Here is a 22,608-nt window from a genome sequence, read left to right as displayed (position 1 = left end):
TTTAAGACCATGGGATACAGCTGACCTACCGAACACACAGAAACAAACACAGAGAGTCAGACAAAATGAGGAGACAAAGGAATACGTTCCAAATGGATGGACATACAAACTGCTGAAAACAAAGTAAATGAAACTGAGATAAGCAATCTACCTGGAAAAGAATTCAAATAATCCTAAAAATGCTTATTAGACTGAGAGAAGAGTGAATAAACTCAGTGAAAACTTCAAAGAAAGAGACAGAAAATACAAAACAGAATTTATCAAAGCTGAAGAACACAATAACTGAAGTAGAAAATACACTAGAGGGAATCAACAGCAGGTTAGTGTGGACTTAGAGGACTAGATCAGCTTTCTGGAAGGCAGGGTAGTGGAAATCATCTAAGCTGAAGAGCAAAATGAAAAAATAATTTTAGAAAATGAGGATAGGTTAAGGGACATTTAAAAAACATTAAGCGTATCATAGAGGCCCCACAAGGAGAAGACAGATTGAAAGGGACAGAAAACTTACTTGAGGAAATCCTGGCTGAAAACTTCCTTAACCTGGGAAAGGAAACAAGCATCCAGGTCCAGGAAACACAAAAGAACTCAAGTAAGATGATCCTAAGGAGATCCTTACCAAGACAGACAATGATTTAAATTTCAAAAATTAAAGACAGAAAATCTTAAAAGCAGCAAGAGAAAAGCAAGTAGTTATGTAAAAAGGGAAAATCATAAGGCTATCTATCAACTGATTTCTCAGCACAAACTTTGCAGGCCAGAAGGGAGTGACATGATATATTTAAAGTGCTGAAAGGGAAAAAAAATCAACAACCAAGAATACTGACAAGGTTATCATTCATAAATAAAGGAGAAATATGGAGTTTTCCAGACAAACACAAGTTAAAGGAGTTCATTACACTAAACCAGCCTTACAAAAAAAGTGGAAAAGAAAAGGCCATAATTATAAGTATGAAAATTATTAAAAAAAAGAAAAAAATCACTGGTATAAAGAAAGTATATCAATCACTTATAAAGCTAGTGTGAAGGTTGAAAGACAAAAGCAATAAAATCAATTATATCTACAAAATTAGTTAAGAGAGTCACAACATATAAAAATGTAAAATATGGCATCAAATACATAAAATGGGGAGTGGGCGACTAAAAATATAGTGCTTTTAGAATGTGAAATTAAGCCATCATCAAATTAAAATGGACTGTTATATACATAGGATGTTAAATGTATACCTCATGGTAATCACAGACAAAAACCTACAATAGATAAACAAAAAATAAAAAAGAAAGGAATTCAAACATAATACTAAAAAAGTCCTCTTTCTTTCAAAGGGAAGAGATCAAGGGAAGAAAGGAACAGAGAACTGTAAAAACAAGCAGAAAACAATGAACAAAATGGCAATAAGTACATATCTACCAATACTACTCTAAATGTAAATGCATGAAGTGCTCTAATCAAAAGACTTAGGGTGACTAAATGAATACAAAAAGACCCATCTATATACTGTCTACAAGAGTTGCACTTCAGACCTAAAGATGCACACAGACTGAAAGTGAAGAAAATTAAGAAGATATTTCATGCAAATGAAAACAAAAAAGCTGGGGTAGCAATACTTATATCAGAAAAAATAGACTTTAAAACAAAGACTATAACAATAGACAAAGAAGGGCATTACATAATGTTAAAGGAATCAATACAAGAGAATATAAAAATTGTAAGTATCTATGTGCTCAACATAGGAACACCTAAATATATAAAGCAAATATTAACATAGATAAAGAGAGTAATTTACAATAACATAATAATAACAGAAAACTTTAACATTCCACTTACATTGGTGGATAGGCCACCTAGTCAGAAAATTAATAAGGAAATATTAGCTTCGAACAACACATTAGATCAGATGTGCTTAACAGACTATACAGAACACTGCATGAAAAGACAGCAGAATACAGATTCTTTTCAAGTACACATGGAACAATCTCCAGGAAAGATCACGTTAGACCACAAAACAAGTCTCAAAAAATTTATGAAGACCGAAATCATATCAAGTATATTTAACCACAATGGTATGAAACTAGAAGTCCCTACAAGAGAAGCTGAAAAAAATTAACATGTGGAGGTAAAACATCAACTACTCATCAATCATTGGGTCAAAAATAAATAAAAGAGGGAATTAAAATAAAACAAACCGTGAGACAAATGAAAATAACAACACAATGGTTCAAAATCTTTGGAATGCAGTGAAAGTAGTTCTAAGAGGGACATTTATAGCAATACAGGCCTACCTCAAGAAAAAAAAGAAAAAATTCAAACAATCTAACTTTACAGATAAGGAAACCATAAAAAGAACAAAGCCAAAAGTTAGTAAAAAGAAGGAAATGATAAAGATCAGAGAAGAAATAAATCAAATAGAGAACTAAAAAAGCAAAAGGAAGAAGAAAATATCATGAATTTAAGAGCTATTTCTTTGAGAAGATAAACAAAACTGATAATCCTATAGCTAGACTTATCAAGGAATAAAGTCTCAAATAATTAAAACATAAATGAAAGAGAAGTTACAGCCCAAACCACAGAAATACAAAGAGTTAGTAGAGACTATTACAAAAAATATATGCCACCAAGTTGAAGAACAAAAAGAAATGGATAAATTACCAGAAACATGCACTCTTCTAAGACTGAATCAGGAAGAAAAAGAAACTCTGAACAGACTGATTACTAGAATGAAACTGAATTAGTATCAAAAAATCTCCCAACAAACTAAAGTCCAAAACCAGAACGAGATGGCCTCACAGGTGAATTCTACCAAACATTTCAAGAGGATTCAATACCTATTCTTCCCAATCTACTCCAAAAAGCTGGATAAAGAAATGTTTACAAATTGATCTTAGGAGGACAGCCTTACCCTGATAATGAAACCAAAGATATTATAAAAAAAAAGAGGAAAATTACTGTCTAATATCCTTGATGAATATGGATGCAAAACTCCTTAAGAAAATGCCTGTACTTTGAAAACTATATGATATCGAAAGAAATTTTAAAAATGACATACATAAGGGAAAAAATACATTCCCTAGATTGGAATAATTAACACTGTTAAAATGTCCATACTACCCAAAACAATGTACAAATACAATGACTTCCTTATCAAAATACCAATGTTATTTTTTCACTGAACTAGAACAAATAATCCTAAACTTTCATGGAAACACAAATGACCTTGAACAGCCAAAGCAATCTTGAGAAAAAACCAAAACTGGAATTATCACAATCCCAGATTTGAAACTATACTACAAAGCTATAGTATTTAAGACAGTATAATATTAGCACAGAAACATACACATACGTCAATGGAACAGAATAAAGAGTGCAGAAATATACTCACATTTACATGGTCAATTAATCTACAACAAATAAGGCAACAATACAGAATGAGAAAAAGACAACTTTTTCAATAAATGACTGTTGGAAAACTGGACAACTATGCAAAAGAATGAAACTAGTCCACTTTCTTATGTTGTATACAAAAATAAACTCAAAATGGATTAAAGACCTAAATGTAAGAACTAAAACCATATAACTCTTAAAAAAATATAGGCAGTAAACTTTTAGACACCCAAATTAGTCATAATTTTTTGGGTCTGTTTTCTCAGAAAAGGGCAACAAAAGCAAAAGTCAACAAATGGGACTATATCAAACCAACAAGCTTTTTTGCACAGTGAAGAAAATCATCAACAAAATGAAAAGGCAATATCCTGGATGGGAAAACATATTTACAAATGATATACAACCTGTCCATCTATTTATCTTTGTATCTAATGAGTGGTTAATATAAAAAGAGCTCATACAACCCAGCACGAAAGTAACAAACAATCCAATTAAAAAATGGGCAGAGGACCTGAATAAGGATTTTTCAAAGAAGACATACAGATGGCCAACAGACACATGAAAAGATGATCAACATTGCTAATTGAAAGGGAAATGCAAATCAGAACCACAATAAGTTATCACCTCACACCAGTCAGAATGGCTAGTATCAAAAAGAAAAAATAAGTGTTGGAAAGAATGTGGAGAAAATGGAACTCTTGTACACTGTTGGTGGAATATAAATTGGTGCAGCCACTATGGAAACAGTGTGGAGGTTCCTCAAAAAATGAAAAGTAGAACAACCATATGATTCAATAATTCCACTTCTGGGTATTTACCTGGAGAAATGAAAACACACACTTGAAAAGATTTTGGTATACCTATGTTTTTCATGGCATTATTTACAATAGCCAAGATATGGAAGCAACCTAAGTGTTCACTGAAGAATGAATGGATAAAGAAGATGTGGTACACACACACACACACACACACACACACACACACACACACACACACACACAGAGGAATACTACTCAGTCATAAAAAAGAATGAAAGCTTTCCATGTGTAATGACATAGATGGACCTATAGGGTATTGAGTGAAATAAGTCAGAGAAAGAAAATTATCATATGATTTCACTTATATGTCAAATCTGAAAAGAAAAAAGTGAACAAATAAAACAAATAGATGCATAAGTACAGAGGACAAACTGGTGGTTCTAGAAGGGGTAGTGGTTGAGGTATAGGCAAAATAGTTGAAAGGAATTAAGAGATACAAACTCGCAATTATAAAAGAAATAAGTTGCTGGGATATAACGTACCACATAGGGATATAGTCAATAATATTGTAATAACTTTGCATGGTGACAGATGGCAACTTTACTTAGTATGGTGAGCATTTTATACTGTACACAAATGTTGAGTCACTATACTTATACTCCTGAATCTAATATAATATATGTCAACTTTACTTCAATTAAAAAAAAGAAGAATTGGGAAGTTAAAACCTAGGTGACAGGATTCAATCTAGCAATCCTGGGCAAATAACTATTAATATAAAATAAGGTAAAATAGCAACAATATTTCCAGATCCTCATATTCTTCTTTAGAAAATGCAGGAAGAACCCTACTTAACTCAAAATCTGTCAGTAGCTTTTGTACAAGCAAAAGAAAAGACACTTTGGTTACCTTGAAATAAACTACTTCCCAGTTACAATCCAGGCATTTTTTTTCATATAATAGTTGAACCGGGTAAGGAAGTATGGAGCATCTCTCATTTTACACATAAATAAATATGGAAGACATTCAAAGCTGTTTGAATTCACAGAATTTTAAAGTGAAAAAGACTGGAGGGTTTATAAAGTAGAACAAACTATTTTAAAGGCATGCAAAATAGAAAATATAAATCCTTTCTTGAATTGAGTCTAAGCAAGAAATCAAGCTGAAACCAGATGCTGTGATTTAGTAAGTAATTATTAAGAAAGGTGAGAAAATAGAAATTTTGCCGTATCTGTTTGATGAGGCACAGTTCTGAACTAATTTGCTGGCTTTCAATAAAAACTGGAAAATATTTTTTAAAACATTAATTTGAAGACAGATTTATCTTATTTTTTTTCCATATATATATTTATGTTTGTGTCTACCTATCCTTCTATCTATCCATCCATCCATCAATCTACCTACCAATTTTTCTCTCTCCTCACTTGCTCCCATTTACCCCTTGTATTATTGCTGGGGTATAGTTCTTTTTGTGCATAACTTTGCCTTTCTCTTTCTGACATATTTTATTTTTATTATATCTCATCATTATGAGAGTGTTCTGGATAGTCTGTAATAAATTTCTTTGTGATATTCTGACTATACAGGCTTATATTTTCTCTAATGAAATGTAACCCACTCTCCATCACCACACAAAATTTAATCTATGATTTCACCAGTATGTAAGTGGCTTGAATTCATTTGTGAATCAGAAACCATCAAGATTCCTTGCCTGTCTTCTCCCTCCTGGCCTGACTGCAGGAGACAAAACATAACTCATTTCTTTACAAAAATGAAAACATAAAGTTCAGTTTCCCCAGTTAAAGTAAGCATCCTGATCCATTGACTTATGTACACTTGATGTTACCAAGTCTGTAGACACCCAGTGAGTGACATTCGAGGAGTGAATAGTACTGATAATGAAATGAATGATCTCCCCATAGGAGAGATGTTGCTCCTCATGGCACAGACTGTGATCCAAAGGTGTTCTTTCTTTTAAAGCCCAGGAATTCCCCAGAGGCACTATAAAGCTATAAAGTAATTGCCTCACACTCCAGGGCACATTCACACATAAATTCTTGGTTAGGGGAAACTGATTACACTGTTTAAATGAGAGAATCGCCCTTTCCTTTAATTTTCCATCTATGCTTTCACTAGGGGTAAAATGTGTTCTTTTACTTTAAAAGTCTCAAGAATTACAGTGGCAGGAGAAGGAGTAATCAATCATTAAAAATGCTTATTTAACTCTAATCTTTCCAACATAGCATAAAAAAATCTACTAGAGAAAAGAAGAGAGGTCAGAGCAAAGGAGAGGGAATGGGACACAGGGAAGGAGGGAGGAGGGTGGATGGGAAACAGAGGAGGGGTCAAAGAAGGGTAGTAGAAAGCTGAGAACTACACCAGGTACTTTACATCTCCTAGTCCAAGGCCACTTGCCATCCTCCTCCATCCTGCTCTCTGTCCTGTGAGGTGCACTGACATGGCTGTTAGGAAGAGTGCCCCTCTTCTCTAGCTTCCATTTGGGTTTGGCCAATGGGGAGGCTGGACGGGTGAGTGAGGTCAGGGTATTTATTTCCCTTGGTCTCCTTCTGAAAAAATGCCTGAGGCCAGGCTGTATTTCTCATCTACAGGGTCATCTTCCTTCTCAATTATTCCTTGCTTCCAATTTGTAGTCACTCCTTTGATGCACTGACCACAGGCCTTGGGCTGGTAACAGCTCCCCACCTGGGTTCCGGTTCAATCCCTTCCAGTTCATCTTTGCTTCCCCAATACCACTCTTCAAATGTCCCATCTGTTTGTTGTTGGGACTGCAGTATTGAGGGAGGAAATGAGGAAAGGCATGAATCTGGGGGAAGATGTTTTGGGGAGGAGGGAGAGATAATATGGACAAAATAACTCTCTGAACAGTGCATATACATTCTCTCTTGAAGGTTTACAATGTATTTAAAAGCATTGGAGTTTTGTGGTCAAGAAACTTGTTCAACTACCATCTATAGTCAATGAGTAGAATAAATATTTGGAGGTATAAAGGATGCACGAGGTAAAAGGGTGCATCGGAAGTGAAGAAAGACTAAACAAGTAAGTGTGTGACATCAAGGCAATTGAAATCTATTCCCAGTTTAACCAGTGCTGTGGCTAAGCACGATGTCTTGATAAAGGTAGACCCAGCTAAAACAGTAGCTCCAACCTTGACCTTTGGTTAGTTACATAGGACCATTTGGAGTCTTCCAAAGATTCCTGTCATATTTTTAAAGATTTTATAAATTTATGAGAAGTTAAGATAAGGCATTATTATAAATTCTAATTACTTAAATTCTATAATCTTAACATAATTATAATTTTACATGATTTTACAGATTCTACAGCATTGAACAGAAATGCTCTGGAAGAATGGGACATATTTAAAACAAAAACACTCCATCTATAAATCAAATGGGCAACAGCTGTCTGGTCTTTACAAAGAATTATCTCTTTTGTCATAAGATTAGCAGGTCCATGGAGGAAAGAAAAGAATAAAACATCATTATCAGTTAGAGTCACCCAGTAATTTCTGCAATGAAACAGTCCAACCATATTTAGGAATTAGTATGAAAATGCTTAGCTTTCTAGGTGAATTATTACTGAATTAATATTAACCCTTGGGCTAAGTATGTAGGGAGTATATTTTAAAAGTTGCTAATGTAAGGAGATGTGCTACTGATCTCTTAATCTGATCATATCCAACAAGAGTTATTTGCCCTGGGGTCTGAGCTACATTGTAATAAAATCAAAGGACATAAAAACTGTGGCAGGAACAGTGCTGAAATTGGAGAAGCATCATTATGAATAGCAACAAGTATGGAGATGCATATGTAAGAGGGTAACTAGAGTCAATATAACCACTGCTCTTCCATGATTTAGGGTAAATAGATAGTTATGGCTCATCTGCTAAATGATCTACTGGGTAGATATTTATGGATTATTATACAGTATATTACTGAAGATCAGCCTGGTTAAAAACAAATACAGAAAAGAGCAAATGGCACAGACAGGCTTTTACTAAGGCCATCATTTATAATATTTCTCAGGAAAATCTCTTTCAGAAATTCTTCAGCATAGCTAATGTGCCATAGAAGGACTCTTCATTTTAGGACTGCATAAATCCACACAAATTGCTGTACAAAGGATTCATCCCATAGCCCTTTTGGCATAAATGCACATCTGGTCTCTGTTTGTAATGAAATCAATTCAAAGCCCCACAGTGCATTAATAATAAAAATGTTCAACATATTGCAACCAAGTAAGCCCTGCATATTTGAGTCTGTCACACAAAAAAGATTCTGTCATACATGTGTATACTTTTAACACTGATAAATGATTAAGTTACAGAACATTTATCAAATGGCTTAGGATTCCAAAGGTAGAATTCTTCTGGTAATTATTATTTCTTCAGGAAAACCCATATGTATGCATGCTAGAAGCTTTTGCTTTGCTTGATTTATAATACCTCTTGGACTTTTATATCTGTAGTTCATAATACCATAAATGTTAATGATAACATTATTATAAGCAACACTGTCTGGCTTAGATGAGGTTCATGGATTTGCCCTTTAAGAACAACAAAATTCTAGAATTAGTTCATAGCATTTAAGAGGTTGTCATTAAATCTTAAATTAAATTAAAATGGGAAAACTTTTCCATATTAGTTTAAAAAATATTTTTAACTATTTTGTATGTAGCAATTAGAATCAACAACAGAGGACCTAGGCTTGGTGAAGCCTTCCTTGTCAGTCACAAGATTTACCTTCTGTGTTATATGGTTGACCCAAGGAGAAGAACAGTTGCTAAGATCTGGTCCTTGGGGATCCCAGATTCCATCAGGAGCCAGGCATAGATAAGTTGATACTCCTAAAATAATGATAGAAATAGTTCTGCTTTAAATATTCAAACCATCTTTCTTTCAGTGATTTTATACTCATGCTGTGTTTAAATATGAGCAAAGGTAAAATTTAGATTATTGAGCTGAGGTAGTGATAATATCTATTAAAACATCATGCACAGTGTCTGGCAAGCAACTGCCATTGGAGAAATGTAGTACAAATGTAGTTTTTGTAGTACAAAGACATTCAGTATTTTTAAAATGCTTGCTGGCAACTATGCCACGTCTACAGAATAATTTCCTGAATTAGATGAATGTGGTACCTGTACCCAGGGGCCTTTGGTGTGAGTTTTCAGAGATGAGGTAGCACTTGAGTCTTAAAGAACTCAGTTTGTAGGTTTTTCAGGAAAACACAATGGGAAAGGGCATTCCAGATGGATGAAAAATATCCTGTTTTGGGGAAACTCCATGTTGAGAACTGAGGTGTACTAGACAGGGGAATTTTATTTCATGAGTTGGAAGAGCAGGCAGGCCAGATCATAAACACCCTTGTCCATTATCTGTGGGTGCTGGGAAATTAATGAAGAACATTAAGCCGAGGAGAGAAATGAGAAATGAGAGAAGATACTAGTATAGTAGCATCTACTGTGTATGTGTTTTATTTAGACATTTTATAGAATAATGTGAATTGTATTCATTGTGTAAAGTATTAGTTTTATGAAGATCAATGTATACAACAGTAGGAAAATCAGAGTATTTCTGGCTTAAAAATTATAAATAATAACATGGTTACCATTTGGGGATATTATGAATCATATCACCCAGAAAAGAGGGGTGGGGAGGCAAATAGCTGTTTAGTTTTTAGCTATTCCCTAATAAACAATGCAGGATTGCTTCCTATAGCAATTGTTGAGTGAATGGGAGGCTGGCACCTCCCGACCTCATCCCTGACAAGTTTTTTATGAGAGCCTTTGACTATAAAGGACAGCTCCTGTGATTGGTAAAAGTCAGACTTTCTCTTTGGTTATATTTTAGGCAGTTTCAATCATCACCGTCTAATATTGAAGTCCTCCACCTTATTTTCTTCAATTAGCACAACAAGCATGAGAGCTAGCTCATGGCAATCTGGTGATTTTCCTGGGAAGTGCAGAGAAGAGCTGGCTGTCTGGGGTAGCCAGGACATTCACAGCCTACCTGTTGCTCTGCCCAGAGACCACTCCATGGGCGAAACTATGATCTCAAATGGATTCCCACCAAATTCTCACCTGTAACTTCTTCTGAATGCTTTTTCTAACTGAAAATACATTGCTTTAAATGGTAATTTAGCTGAGTTCAGAATTTAATCAGGTGAAGTAACAAACATATGTAGTAACAAGAAAAAACAGAAGAAAATGCCGTAAAAGCAAAAAAGCAAGCTAATGTAACCAAACCCCTTTAGCTTAGCTCTATAGGACAGACTTACCTATAGTTCCCGCAGGGCACGGCTGCTTTGCTATCTGTCCTTGACGCGTCTTAAACCACATGATCTCTCGGGCTTCCACAGCCTGGCAGCTCTCTTCCAGAGCTGGGATTTGGGATGATGCTGAGGGGAGGTGCGTGGTAATGTCATCAAGTACCTCGACGGGTGGAGAAGGGGTGCTGGTGCTCCGGTTTCTTCTTCCCGGAGCGGATGGGGTGGTGCTCCTGCCCAGGCCCCATGCTGTGGTCCGAAGGGTGGTGGTGGTGGTGCTCCCCATGCCAAGGGGTCCTGTGGTAGAGATTTCTGAAATAAAATTCAAAAGGAAACACCTACATCGCTGCTCACGGTAGGTCTTCAAAATGTCCTAATGCCTTAGAAATCATTTTTATCTGATAATTCAAAGAGCCTCAAACATGGGAAAAATATGCCAATACCAATGTACCAGAGCAACACTTGAGTGCCAAGCCATTTGACCAATGCCAAATATAGCCTTTATGGTTCTACTCAACTCAAATCACAATAAAGAAATTACAGCACAACACAGCCCTTCAGTAAGCTTCTTAATATTTCAGAACTTTTTAAGAATTAGAGGATTAAAACTTAAAGCCTCTCCTTAGAATTTTCAAATTTGGTATATAGAAAGGGAGAAAGCTAGATAATAAATTCTTTTCACATTAAGTATAACGTGAGTTTCTAAGATGAAACAATTATAGGAGAGGGATCAGAAAAAAGAGTGATCAGAAATTAAAGTGTTCATGAGCTGAAAAGTAAAGAACAATTAATTCTGAATATAGTCTCCTTAACACAAGTTAGAGTGACTTGGTGATCTACCCTGATGCTCTTGGAACTGACCCATCTTAACACAACTGTCAAACTTGACGTTTACTAGTGTCAGGTCTAAGTAGTTTCCAATCACTTGTGACCATAAATTGTCTTGAAGATTTTTTTTTAATGGGGAAATATATCCCAAGTTCTAAATAAAACTGGTTAGGTTTCTCAACCAGAAATTGGCAGGTTATCAACCCTATAAAGTATCCAGAGGAATGTTCTAACAATTCTATGGAAATAATCACTACAGAGAATCATCTTTCTGGGAAAATATATTCCTATTTCCATCATAGGAATGCAAGAGTATACCAGTTCTCCACATTACATACACCACATTCCCAACTGTAAGATTAGAAACTATTCTTAACCTCACTTATTGGCAAACAACTGTACGAACATTGGCTCTAGCCTGACTCAAAGTAGCTCCAGATTAAGTAACTGCAGGGAGTCCCAGGGGCCTCCAGCTGTTTGTCATTCATTGTCTGCTTTCTCTAACCTGTCACAAACTTGATTCTGCTGCCCAGAAGAGGTGCCAGATCCATCTCAGTCAATTTGCTGCATATAAAGCTTCCAAAAACAGGACAAAAATGGCAGCAGTAAGGGAGTATGAATTTTCTGAACATTTAATCATTGAAATTGTAGAATTTTCTGTAGTGATGCCCTTTGTCTTCTGACTTGTTCTTAGTTTTCTTCTCCCCCTCTCAGCTTTCTTCCTCTTTGTCTTGGGCTCCCTTTGTGTGAATGGTAACATTCATAACTATATTTACTCAAAGGTCACGTAGGACAGCAGAGTATCTTTTTCCCTGCTTTTCTTCCATATATTCCATATTCCCCCAAATTGCTAAGTCTCGTCAATTCTGTCTCATGCCTTTATTTCTCTCTCCCCCTCAATCACCAGTACCTATGATCAGGCCACCATCAATGATGGACAAACACAGTAGCCTTTTAACCTTTTTGCTAAGGAAAATACCAGAACCAAATGGTAATAGTGGTACTTCAATATCTGCTTTTGTAAAATAAAACTTCAGTATTCATAAACTATACAAAATTACCAGTCATTTCCCATCTGTACCCTGTTCTTTCTGCCACAGGGCCTTTGCATATGCTGCAGTGTTTTTGTCCCCACTTCCACCTGCTAGTTCCTATTTATTCTTTGGAGCTTAGCTTGGATGATATTTCCATCAAAGAGAGTTTTCATATTTACTAAGACAGTATTATATACTAACTTATGTTTTGTTCAAAATTATTTTCTCATTTGTTAGCCTTGTGTCTGACCAAGAGTCAGTAAGCTCTCAGCCAAGACAGAAGAACATCAGAGATAGACCAAGGAAACAGGAGAGGGTCCAGTGGTAAAATATTACAAAGAAGGGAAAGGATAAATAGAGGGAAATAGCAAATGGGATAGCTAATATCCCCTATATTTGATAGGATAGAAAACTTATTTTATAAATACATTTTACCCTATCATTAAGAAAACTTCCAGGCAATTCAAGGAAGTTGAATACAAAGCTTCTTCTTCCTCAAAATGACCGAATCTCAGAACATTCACATTTAAATTGAATAAACCCTTGTGAAACAAATCCTGATAAAAGAGATTTGATATGAGTTTAATACATTGCAAAGACTTAGTTTCAAACAGACATACTAATGTTAAGTATCAGTACAGGACTTATGTCCTTGGAACTGTACCCCAGAGAGATGTCCACAAGCAGGGTCACATCACTCCATTTTAAGTGGAAAAAGAGTCAGTTTTAAAAACTGTGCCATCCCTGCCCTTCCATTTTCTATGTGAGACTTCCGAGAAAGTCAACACCAGCTTGTGGCAAAATCAGTAATAGTGATATACACCTTGTCACCAATGCCCAAGCAATAACTTTAATTATTGCTAGACACTAAGAGAAAAGATCTAGATTCACTGAAGGATTCCAGCAACACACTTTGATGGGCTATATGACACCCCATCTCATACAATGTAGGAGTTTGTCTTTATCTTCCAGTAAGAGAGAAGTGATGTAAGATTTTTTTTTCAGTGTATACTGTTATTGAGTCTTACCTAATGATACAGCGAGTTTAATAAAACAATGTGCTAGTAAGTGCCTCAGGTCGTTATGGCTGTGTATCAAGGAAAGATTACTGTGTAAAAGAAAGTAAATTTAAGTGACTATTTACATCAAATACTTTATCAAAATTTTACAGTGTCCCTTATTATTTTGCCATTGTTATTGGGCTCATCATACTTCTGTAGATTAGTATTTTCAAAATTTGATAAAAAATACTCTATGTTAATATTTTTCCCTCTTAACCTTATTTCCAAAAGAAAATTTCAATTCTACTGCCCATGAAATTACTGTCCACGGCTTATTTCACTCTTATATTTTGATTTATTTTATTTTTCCTTCAGCCTGCCTTAAAAAGAATAAATATTATTTTGAATGTTATTTCAGGCTATAGTTTGTGGAGTATCCTAATGGAAAACAGTAAAAATAATTAACATTGGTATAGTGCTTCACATACTGTAATTTTTAAAATTTCTGTTTTCTCATTGAATTCTGTCATGTAAAACATGTATAGTAATTTTAACTATGAATTCCTAATTTTAAAAATGAGAAAATATAGGCTCAAACTGTAAATGAATCATAATTATGTAAATGAATCAAATTGTAAAATGAATCATAATTTACTTACTACATGTATGCAGTAAGTAAATTAGTGTCTCCTGATCCCGTAGTCCATGTTTTTCATAATGTGCTATCAAAAATGACATTCTGAATTATTTCATGCATTAAAACTATGAGTCTTCCACAATGCTTTAAGAAAAGGTTGAAGTAAATAAAATGATTCTAATAAAACACTGCTATCCTTGATCAAAAAACATGTTTATTATTTGGGCTAGACATTGTTCTGGACCTGTTTTTTTTCCCCAGTTAATATGTAGAAGCTCTAACCCACAGGTTGTGATAAGACTTTTAAAGAGGTATTAGGGTTCAATGAGATCATAAGGGTGGGGCTCCAATCCAACAGGACTGATGTCCTAAAAGAAGAGGAAGGCATTCCAGCAATGCTGGTTAACAGAGTAAAGCCCACGTGAGCACATAGAGAGAAGGCGACCACCTGTAAGTCAAGGGAAAGGCCTCAGGAGAAACCAACTCGGGCGGCATCTTGATCTGGAAAATGTAGCCACCATAACTATGAGGAAACAAATGTCTATTCTTTAAGCCACCTCGTCTGTTATGGCATCCCAAGAAGACTAAGACAGGCATTTTCTAAAACAAAAGTGGAATATTTAAGACAGAATGTAAAACCATGGAATCAAAGACAGTCAAGATAAACTTTGCTTTACACTAGAAGAAATGTCCACCTTCTATTCATGAAGTGCACAGACTTTCTTCTTGATTGTCCTTTGTTTTTTCCTGTCCTCTCTAAAATATGTCCTTGCCCCTCATGGTTTTTCCTTTGCAAACAATTCTTTTGTGTTACCTTCATTCCTACATACAATATTTTGGCTGACTACAGAATGATTTCCTTCTCCCCACCTTCCAAGTATTTATTTAAATCTGAGATGAATTATTAAAGAAATCTCCCCACGATTTGATAGAGGAAATAAGAAAACTAAAACCCTGACAATGCTGCAGTGGCTTTGGCTATTTGTGTGGTGCTCTGGGTAGAAGAAAGTATTTCTTCCTGCCCCTATGGATATCAGCCTGTGGCAGCATACGTGAGTATGCCTAGTTTTTAAAAAGAAACATTAATATTTCCAGTCAAGAAATCAGCCAGAATTCATTTCAATACTGTGCTCAATGGCGACCTGAGAAAGTGAAATTCTGTATATTCTCAGCTATGGGGATGTATATTTATTTTTGATTCTTAGATTTTATGATTCTCTCATGGTATATTCTCCTTATTGTAAATAGAGGAAACTATCCATTCTAATTAAACATGAACTTATAGTAGCCTTACTATGTAAGATAATAAGTCAAAAGGTAGATTTTGAAGGGGCAGCATTTTTTTTTTAATACCTACCATGCCAGGAACTATGTTTTACATTTTATATATGTGCTTTAATTTAGTACTCCTAAGAATCCTTTCGTAGACATATTTACCTTCATTTTGGAGATGAAAGAAATCAAATTATGTAATCTTCCTGAGTTTACATAACTGACAAATGATAAAAACAGGTTTCTAATCCAAGTCCACTAAAATCCATCTCTTTTCCTTAGGACTATGTTGTTAAAAATTTAGATGAAATTTGGGCAAGGAGAACAAATCTGGGGGTATTATGCTCCTGAATGTCAAGCTATATTACAAACCACAGTAATCAAAACAGCATGGTACTTAGCATAACAACAGACCCAAAGATCAATGGATCAGAATAGAGAGCCCAGATATAAACCCATACATGTATGGTCAATTAATATATGATAAAGGAGCCATGAAGATACAATGGTGAATAGACAGGCCTTATCTTCAATAACCTGTGTTGGGAAAAGTAGACAGCTACATTCAAGAGAATGAAACTGGAATCTTGTGTAAATACATACACAAAGTAAACTTGAAATGGATTAAAGACCTAAATGTAAGACATGAAACCATAAAACTCTTAGAAGAAAACATAGGCAAAAATCTCTTGAAAATAAGCATGAGCAATTTTTTCCAGGTCACAGTTTCTCAGTCAAAGTAAATAAAATCAGAAATGAAAAAATGAGGCTACATCAAACTAAAAAGCTTCTGTACAGCAAAGGACACAACAGCAGAACAAAAAAGCAACCTAAGTGCCAGAGAATATATTCATAAGAGATTTATCTAGTAAGGGGTTAACATTCGAAATATATCAAGAGCTCATATGCCTCATCACCAACAAAACAAATAACCAATGAAAAAATGGGCAGAGGACCTGAATAGACATTTTTTCAAAGAAGAAATACAGATGGCAAACAGGCACATGAAAAGATGCTCCATATCTCTAATCATCAGTGAAATGCAAAGCAAAAACTACAATGAGATATAATCTCACACCAGTCAGAATGGTCACTATCCAAAAGAAAAGAAATAACAAGTGTTGGTGAGGATGTGGAGAAATGGGAACCCTCCTACACTGTTGGTGGCAATGTAAATTGGTACAGTCACTGTGGAAAGCAGTATGGAAGCTACTCAAAAACTAAAAATAGAAATATCATTTAATCCAGTAATTCCACTTCTAGGAATCATACCTGTAGAAAACAAAATCCCTGATTCAAAAAGATATATGCACCCCTATGTTTATCACCACATTATTAACAATAGCCAAGATAGGGAAGTAACCAAAGTGTCCATCAATACATGAATGGATAAAGAAGAAATAGTACATGTACATAGTGGAATATTATTCAGCCACAAAAAAGAAATCCTGCCATGTGACAACATGGATGGCCCTAGAGAGTATTATGCTAAGTGAAAGAAGCCAGGAAAAGAAATACAAATACCACATGATTTCACTTAAATGTGGAATCTAAAACCAGAACAAAATAAAGTGAACAAGATAGCAGGAGACTCATAGACACTGAGAAGTAACAGGTGGTTATCACTGGGGAGGGGTGAGGGTGGGTGGGATGTATTAGAGGGGATAAAGGGGCACAAAAATTCTCAATCATAATATAAATTGGTCTCGGGGATAGTAGTACAGCATGGAGAATATAGCTGATGATTCTCTTACATCTTTGCTTCCTATGGTAACAGATAGTAACTGCACTAGTGGGGGTGAGGATTTAATAATATGGGTAACTGTTGAACGACTGTGTTGTATACTTGAAACCAACATAAGACTGCTTATCAACTATACCTCAAAAAAAAAACTTTAGACAAAATTTAGTCACAGAAACATATATAAAATAACTCTTAATAAATTCAGAAATTAATTTGTACCAAACATTGCTTATATTAATTTTTATTGTTATTGCTAGGGCCAAATCCTGCGGGGTACTTTACTGAGAACACTATTCTAAGCACTTTATGTGATCCGGCCCATTAAATTCTGACAATGAATCAGTGAGAAGGCACTCATAATTACCCTCATTTTACATATAGTGAAACTGAAGCACTAAGAGATTTAGTAATTTTTCAAATTATTAAATTTGAAATACTTATGAAAGTTTTAAAGTAGAAGAACAGAGAAACAACCCAGACACTGTTAGCAGGACCCCATTCTAAGCCACACTAACTTGGAGGCAGTATTGAAAACCTGAACTTGACCTACAAGAAAGCAGCCTGCCCACTGCTGTTGAGAGTAGAGTAAATAATTAATGCTCTTTGAGCTAGTTTCCTTCTGTTTTTGGCATTTCTAATCCTCTTAAAGTAAGGATTCAGGACCAGTTTTGAAAAAATACTGTAGAATTCAGAAAGCTTAATACATTTTTCAGAATGTAAGTAGGCAAAAAACAGCAAATAATAATGCAAAATAATAGCTGGGCATTTTCTTGGGCATATATTATATACCAGGTACTGTGCTAATGCTTCATGTGCACAACTGAAATTAAAAGAGGTTAAGTGAATTTCCTAACTTCACACAGTTCATAAGTGGTAAAACCAGGATTTTAATACAGACAGTATGACTCCAGAACCCATGGGTATTCATATTATTTGACAAAGGTTTGAAATAATTTTTTTTAAGTATCAAGTAGGGCATATATTATTAGCCTATAAGAGACTTCAGCCCTAGGAATTATGAGATGCATTCATTGTATCCATATTTATTAATTAAGTACCAAATGACAGGTATTGTACCAGGAATAAAATGAATTCAGTCATCATGTTCCTCGCCCTTGTGAAGCCCTCCCTAAGACGCTTTATAGAAAAAGCTCCTGAAGACAGGAAATAGAGAGATGAGAGAGATACAATGTTTATCCATTCAATATGTATTTATTGGTGTTTGTTGTATACTACACATTGTGTTGGACTTAAGAATTCTGAGAGGAAGGAAAGGGCACTGCCCTGAGATGATTTTAACATACTGTATTTTGTGGAAGGTACAATATCATCAAGCATTCTTTGTGCTACTTAGAAAGAAAAATCTCTGCCAATTAAACTCTGTCATACTCTCTATTATTAGGTACATTCCAACTTATGAAATGTTAAAAAGTAAAATGATGAGAATGTTAGAGTTGATAAAACACTGTAATAAGAGAAATGTCTTCTTATAACACAGTAAGAAAAATAATAATTTAAAAGAGATGTTTCTTGGGACAAATTATAATACCTCTCTGTGTCTTAGTTTTGTATTTTTTTCCCCACTAAATGTAGATAATTTGAGAAAAAAAAGACGCTGTAGATTTAAAGTACTTAGCAAAGTGAATGACAGACAATTAAAGATTAAGAAATGTTTACTATCAGTAATAATATTGTTACTAAATTCAATCAAGAGCTATTGATTGCTTACTGTGTGTTAATTGCTATCTAAATATTGGGGGTACAGAATTAAACAAAAAAAAACAGAAAATAAAAATCCCTGACCTCAGAGAGCTTATATTTTAGTAGGAGAGATAAACAATAAGCAGGGCAAACATTAAAATACACAGTATAGTAGATATTAAGAAGTTTTAAGGGTAAGGGTAAAAACTAAAGGAAATTAATGGGAAGTGTTGGGGGAAGGGGACTGCGGTTTTTAACGGGTGTTAGGCCTGGCCTAGCTGACAAGGTGACACAGAGGACCTACTGGAAGCCGCAGGGTCAGGCATGTGAATAATGGGAGTTTTCAGGTAGAGGGAACAACTCCTGTAAAGGCCTAGTCACGAGGTGGCCAGTGTGTCTGGCACAAAGTGAATAAGGGAAAACCAGTATGAATGAGATCAGAGGGCTGGTGGGGCACTGTAGCACACAGGACTTCAGAGATAATGCTGAGGACTTTGGCAGCTACTCTATCTGCCATGGGAAACCACTGGAGGAAGGTTCTGAGCAGAGGAGTGACATTATCTAACTTAGGTTCATTTGGGTTGCTGTGTTCAAGAGTGACCACATGGGAAAGCTGCTGAGGTAGGGGAAACACATGTCTATTTGGCTATACATCTGGGTGGTTGTGGTGATGATGGCTTGAACTCTATGGGATACACATAATACAAGAACATGGAGGTGTGACAGAGGAAGGGATGGCTTTTGAGAAAGGAAATTATGATCCTCATGGGCACATAATAGGCCTTTTATAATTGTTGGTTAAATTGAATTCATGTTTGCTTCTTCATTTTTACAAAAGATGAGTTAGCACTCCCCATGTAAATTCTTCTCCAGCTCCATCTCAATTGCTATTATTTATTTAAAATGGAAACAACCACATAAGCATACAGACTTCAAACAGTAAGAAAATATTTCTGATGGTTCCTGAGTAATAACCAACTTAGTTGCCTTGGCATTCTCATGACTGTAAAATTTCTAGAAGTTTTAATTTATGAGGATATTAGGTAAACTTTGGTGGTGACAAAACCATGCAAACAAACTGGGGAAATAAATTCAACTGATTTTTAGTTTACTGATTTTTTGACAACAACTAAAACATTCAAGGAGGGTACGTAGCTGAATTGGTGTTAGGATTTATAATAGCTCCTTACTCCTAGCTTCAATATTATGTTTTATTCCCCTAGTTTTGACATCACTGTTATCCAGTTACTGGAGTTATTGCCTAATATTTGCAGTGACATATGCTTTATTATTAACTTGTGAATTGTAGTTTACCTATGAAGATAAAGTGATACTGAAATACAAGGGTTATGCATGATTTATTTATAAGTATGAAGCTAAAATAAATTCAACAAAAATAAAATTATCCTCTGTGTTTGGAAATGAAATATTCAAAGTGAATATTGAAGAAAAGCTCATAATTTATGCTCCAAGTTTTTTTTAACAATGCAATTTTGGTAACTTTGATATATTACAGATGCTTGAAAAATATATATGTGCTTGTCCTTGTTATATATGCAGAAGTTCTTAAGAAAAACATAAACTGTAAGGCCCTATTTTAGGGTGGCTACTGTTCTTTGTTCTTTGTTTTGTTGTTTATGTTTAGAATCTGAAAAAAGGGATATTATATTGCTTTATAAGCCCCTCAACATATTTGTTAAAAACAACAACAAAACTTGAGCATTGATCTTTCATCAAATAAATCTCAGTGACATTAACAGGAGATCCAGCTAGCTGCTAGAATGGGAATTCAAGTTTACATAAAACATGGTCCCTCTCCTGAAAGAGTTTATATTTATACTATGGATTGTAGAAAGCCAAAACTTGGCTCTTCCCATTACCCATCATTTCTGTGACACTAGTGAGACCATTAAATTAATTTTTTCATGTAATTTAAATAATAAAAAAGGACAGGTAATTGGCATATAAATGGTTCTTAATTTCAAGTAAAACCACAAACATTGTACTGCCTTCTAAATCACTTAACAGTCAGCATTTAAAGCATAGACTTGATAGATAAATTAAGACATTGCATCAAAATCATATTTAAGTTCTACAACTCTTCCAGTGTGAGGGGAAATTTGACATGTTGTTTTGTTTTCCATGCAAATCTACTACCTCAAGCACATTAAAAACTCATGATGTATAATGAGTGACAGATGGAATAAATACCTATGTTTCACTTTGAAAAGCATTTTCAGGTCTATATATACTATATCTCAACTACAGAGATTTGGTAAAATTGGATTCAATAATTTGATCACCCAATCTATTTTTTTTAATCTAAATTTTCCTAGAAAATTTCATATACAACAGTTTCAAATTTTTACTTAGACAATATTAAAAGCTATAATATTATAGAAGAAATTTTAGACCTAGACTCACAAGAAACTTAAATATCTCAATGGATAGTATTAACTAATATTTACCTTATTCTAAAATAAAGGTGTTAATAAAGTGTTAATAAAGGTCAAGTTTTACTTAGACAATATTAATAGCTATAATATTATAGGGGAAATTATAGACATAGACTCACAAGAAACTTAAATATTTCAGTGGATAGTATTAACTAAATACTAAAATAAAGGTGTTATTTTTATCCTAAAGTAAAGGTGTTAATAAAAGAGACAACAAGCCAAAATGGAGTCACTGTGCTAAGCCCCATGTCAGCAGACCAAGGCTTAATCCTAATCTAGTTGCAGTTACAGCCTCACCCAGGAATGCAATCTTTACCCAGCTAGCCTGGAATTGTCTGCTCAGTGCTAGGTAAGCAGTCTACCTGATAGACAACTTCTGTCTCATTTAAGTGACTTTGCCTGAAACAACCGACTCTTTAAGTTCCTTTCCCATCACCTTCTTTCTATAAAACCTTCCTTTCTATTCATTTCCTCAGAGTGCCTTTCTATTTGGTAGATGGGATGTGACTGGATTCAGGAATCATTGAATAAGCCAATTAGATACTCAAATTTACTAATTAAAGCTTGTTTTATGACAAAGGAAAGGTGGTAATTATCTATGTTGAACTGAGGATTAAGTGGTTGAATAATTAGGCCAAGTAGTTTTCTGTTATAGATCAGGAATAGAATTCAGGACTTTTATCTCTAATGCAAATGTTTTCAACTAGTCCTCAAGTTGAGAACTTCGCACTCATTTAGGCACCGATTTACTTTCTTTCAGCTACCATGTCAACCATGCCTACACATCACCTTGCAAAATAATATAATAATAAAAACATCCTGATTTTGCTTTCTCCTGATTATTTTTTTTTAAAGAAAATGCATTCTGCAAGTAGTAATAAATGGATCAGAGAAGCAAAATGGGGAAAACAGGATAATTGTACCCACAGAATAGTAACTTTAAAGTTTCTCTACTAAAAACAAAAACAAACCAAATATATACACATACACATACACATACACATACATACAAATAGATGTACATCACACATATATTTCAAATTGCCAGGGAAACAAGTAAATAAAATGGATACAGATTATGTTGGGCAATTCTAATCCAAAACAATTATGTTCATTTTCAGAGGCCTATGAAAAGATTTCAAAAGCTTCATAGAACAGTGCATTTACTGTATTAATAATAAAATAAAAGGCAATGAAGTGTCCTGGAGAGAACACTGATTTCAGGTTCAAATATTAGATAGCCACCTACTCACTTTGTGGTTTTGTGCAAATTAATCTTCCAGAAAGCCAAATTTTCATTATCTTTAATATTATTTTTAAATGAAGTATAGTTGATATAAAATATTAGTTTCAGGTGTGCAAGAGTGGTTTGACAACTATACACATTATGAAATGCTCATCACAGTTAGTTACTAATTGTCACCATACAAAGTTGTTATGATGTTATTGACTATATTCCTTACACAGTGCATTTATCCTGGTGACTTATTTTATATTTGGAAGCTGGTACT

General features: G+C 34.6%; 1 protein-coding gene across 22 annotated transcripts in view; it reads right to left on the bottom strand.

Annotated features, from left to right (window-relative positions):
* The window catches only part of ADGRL3 (adhesion G protein-coupled receptor L3), an 807,141-nt gene that overhangs the window by 150,646 nt on the left and 633,887 nt on the right, over nucleotides 1–22,608 (bottom strand). For 14 of the 22 annotated variants that reach the window (XM_036895181.2, XM_057502261.1, XM_057502262.1 and 11 more), the window contains 2 exons: nucleotides 10,437–10,736; nucleotides 8,900–9,003 (listed from right to left, as the gene is read on the bottom strand). In XM_036895181.2, coding sequence (XP_036751076.2) covers nucleotides 8,900–9,003; nucleotides 10,437–10,736 — 404 coding nt within the window. The remainder of the gene's footprint in view (nucleotides 1–8,899; nucleotides 9,004–10,436; nucleotides 10,737–22,608) is intronic. The other 8 variants (XM_057502257.1, XM_057502264.1, XM_057502260.1 and 5 more) reach the window with 1 other exon arrangement.

Source organism: Manis pentadactyla, chromosome 5, assembly GCF_030020395.1.
Source record: "Manis pentadactyla isolate mManPen7 chromosome 5, mManPen7.hap1, whole genome shotgun sequence".
Classification (NCBI taxonomy): Eukaryota; Metazoa; Chordata; class Mammalia; order Pholidota; family Manidae; genus Manis; species Manis pentadactyla.
The sequence above is the reverse complement of the archived record's forward strand: the minus strand, read 5'-3'. Positions and strand labels throughout refer to the sequence as shown.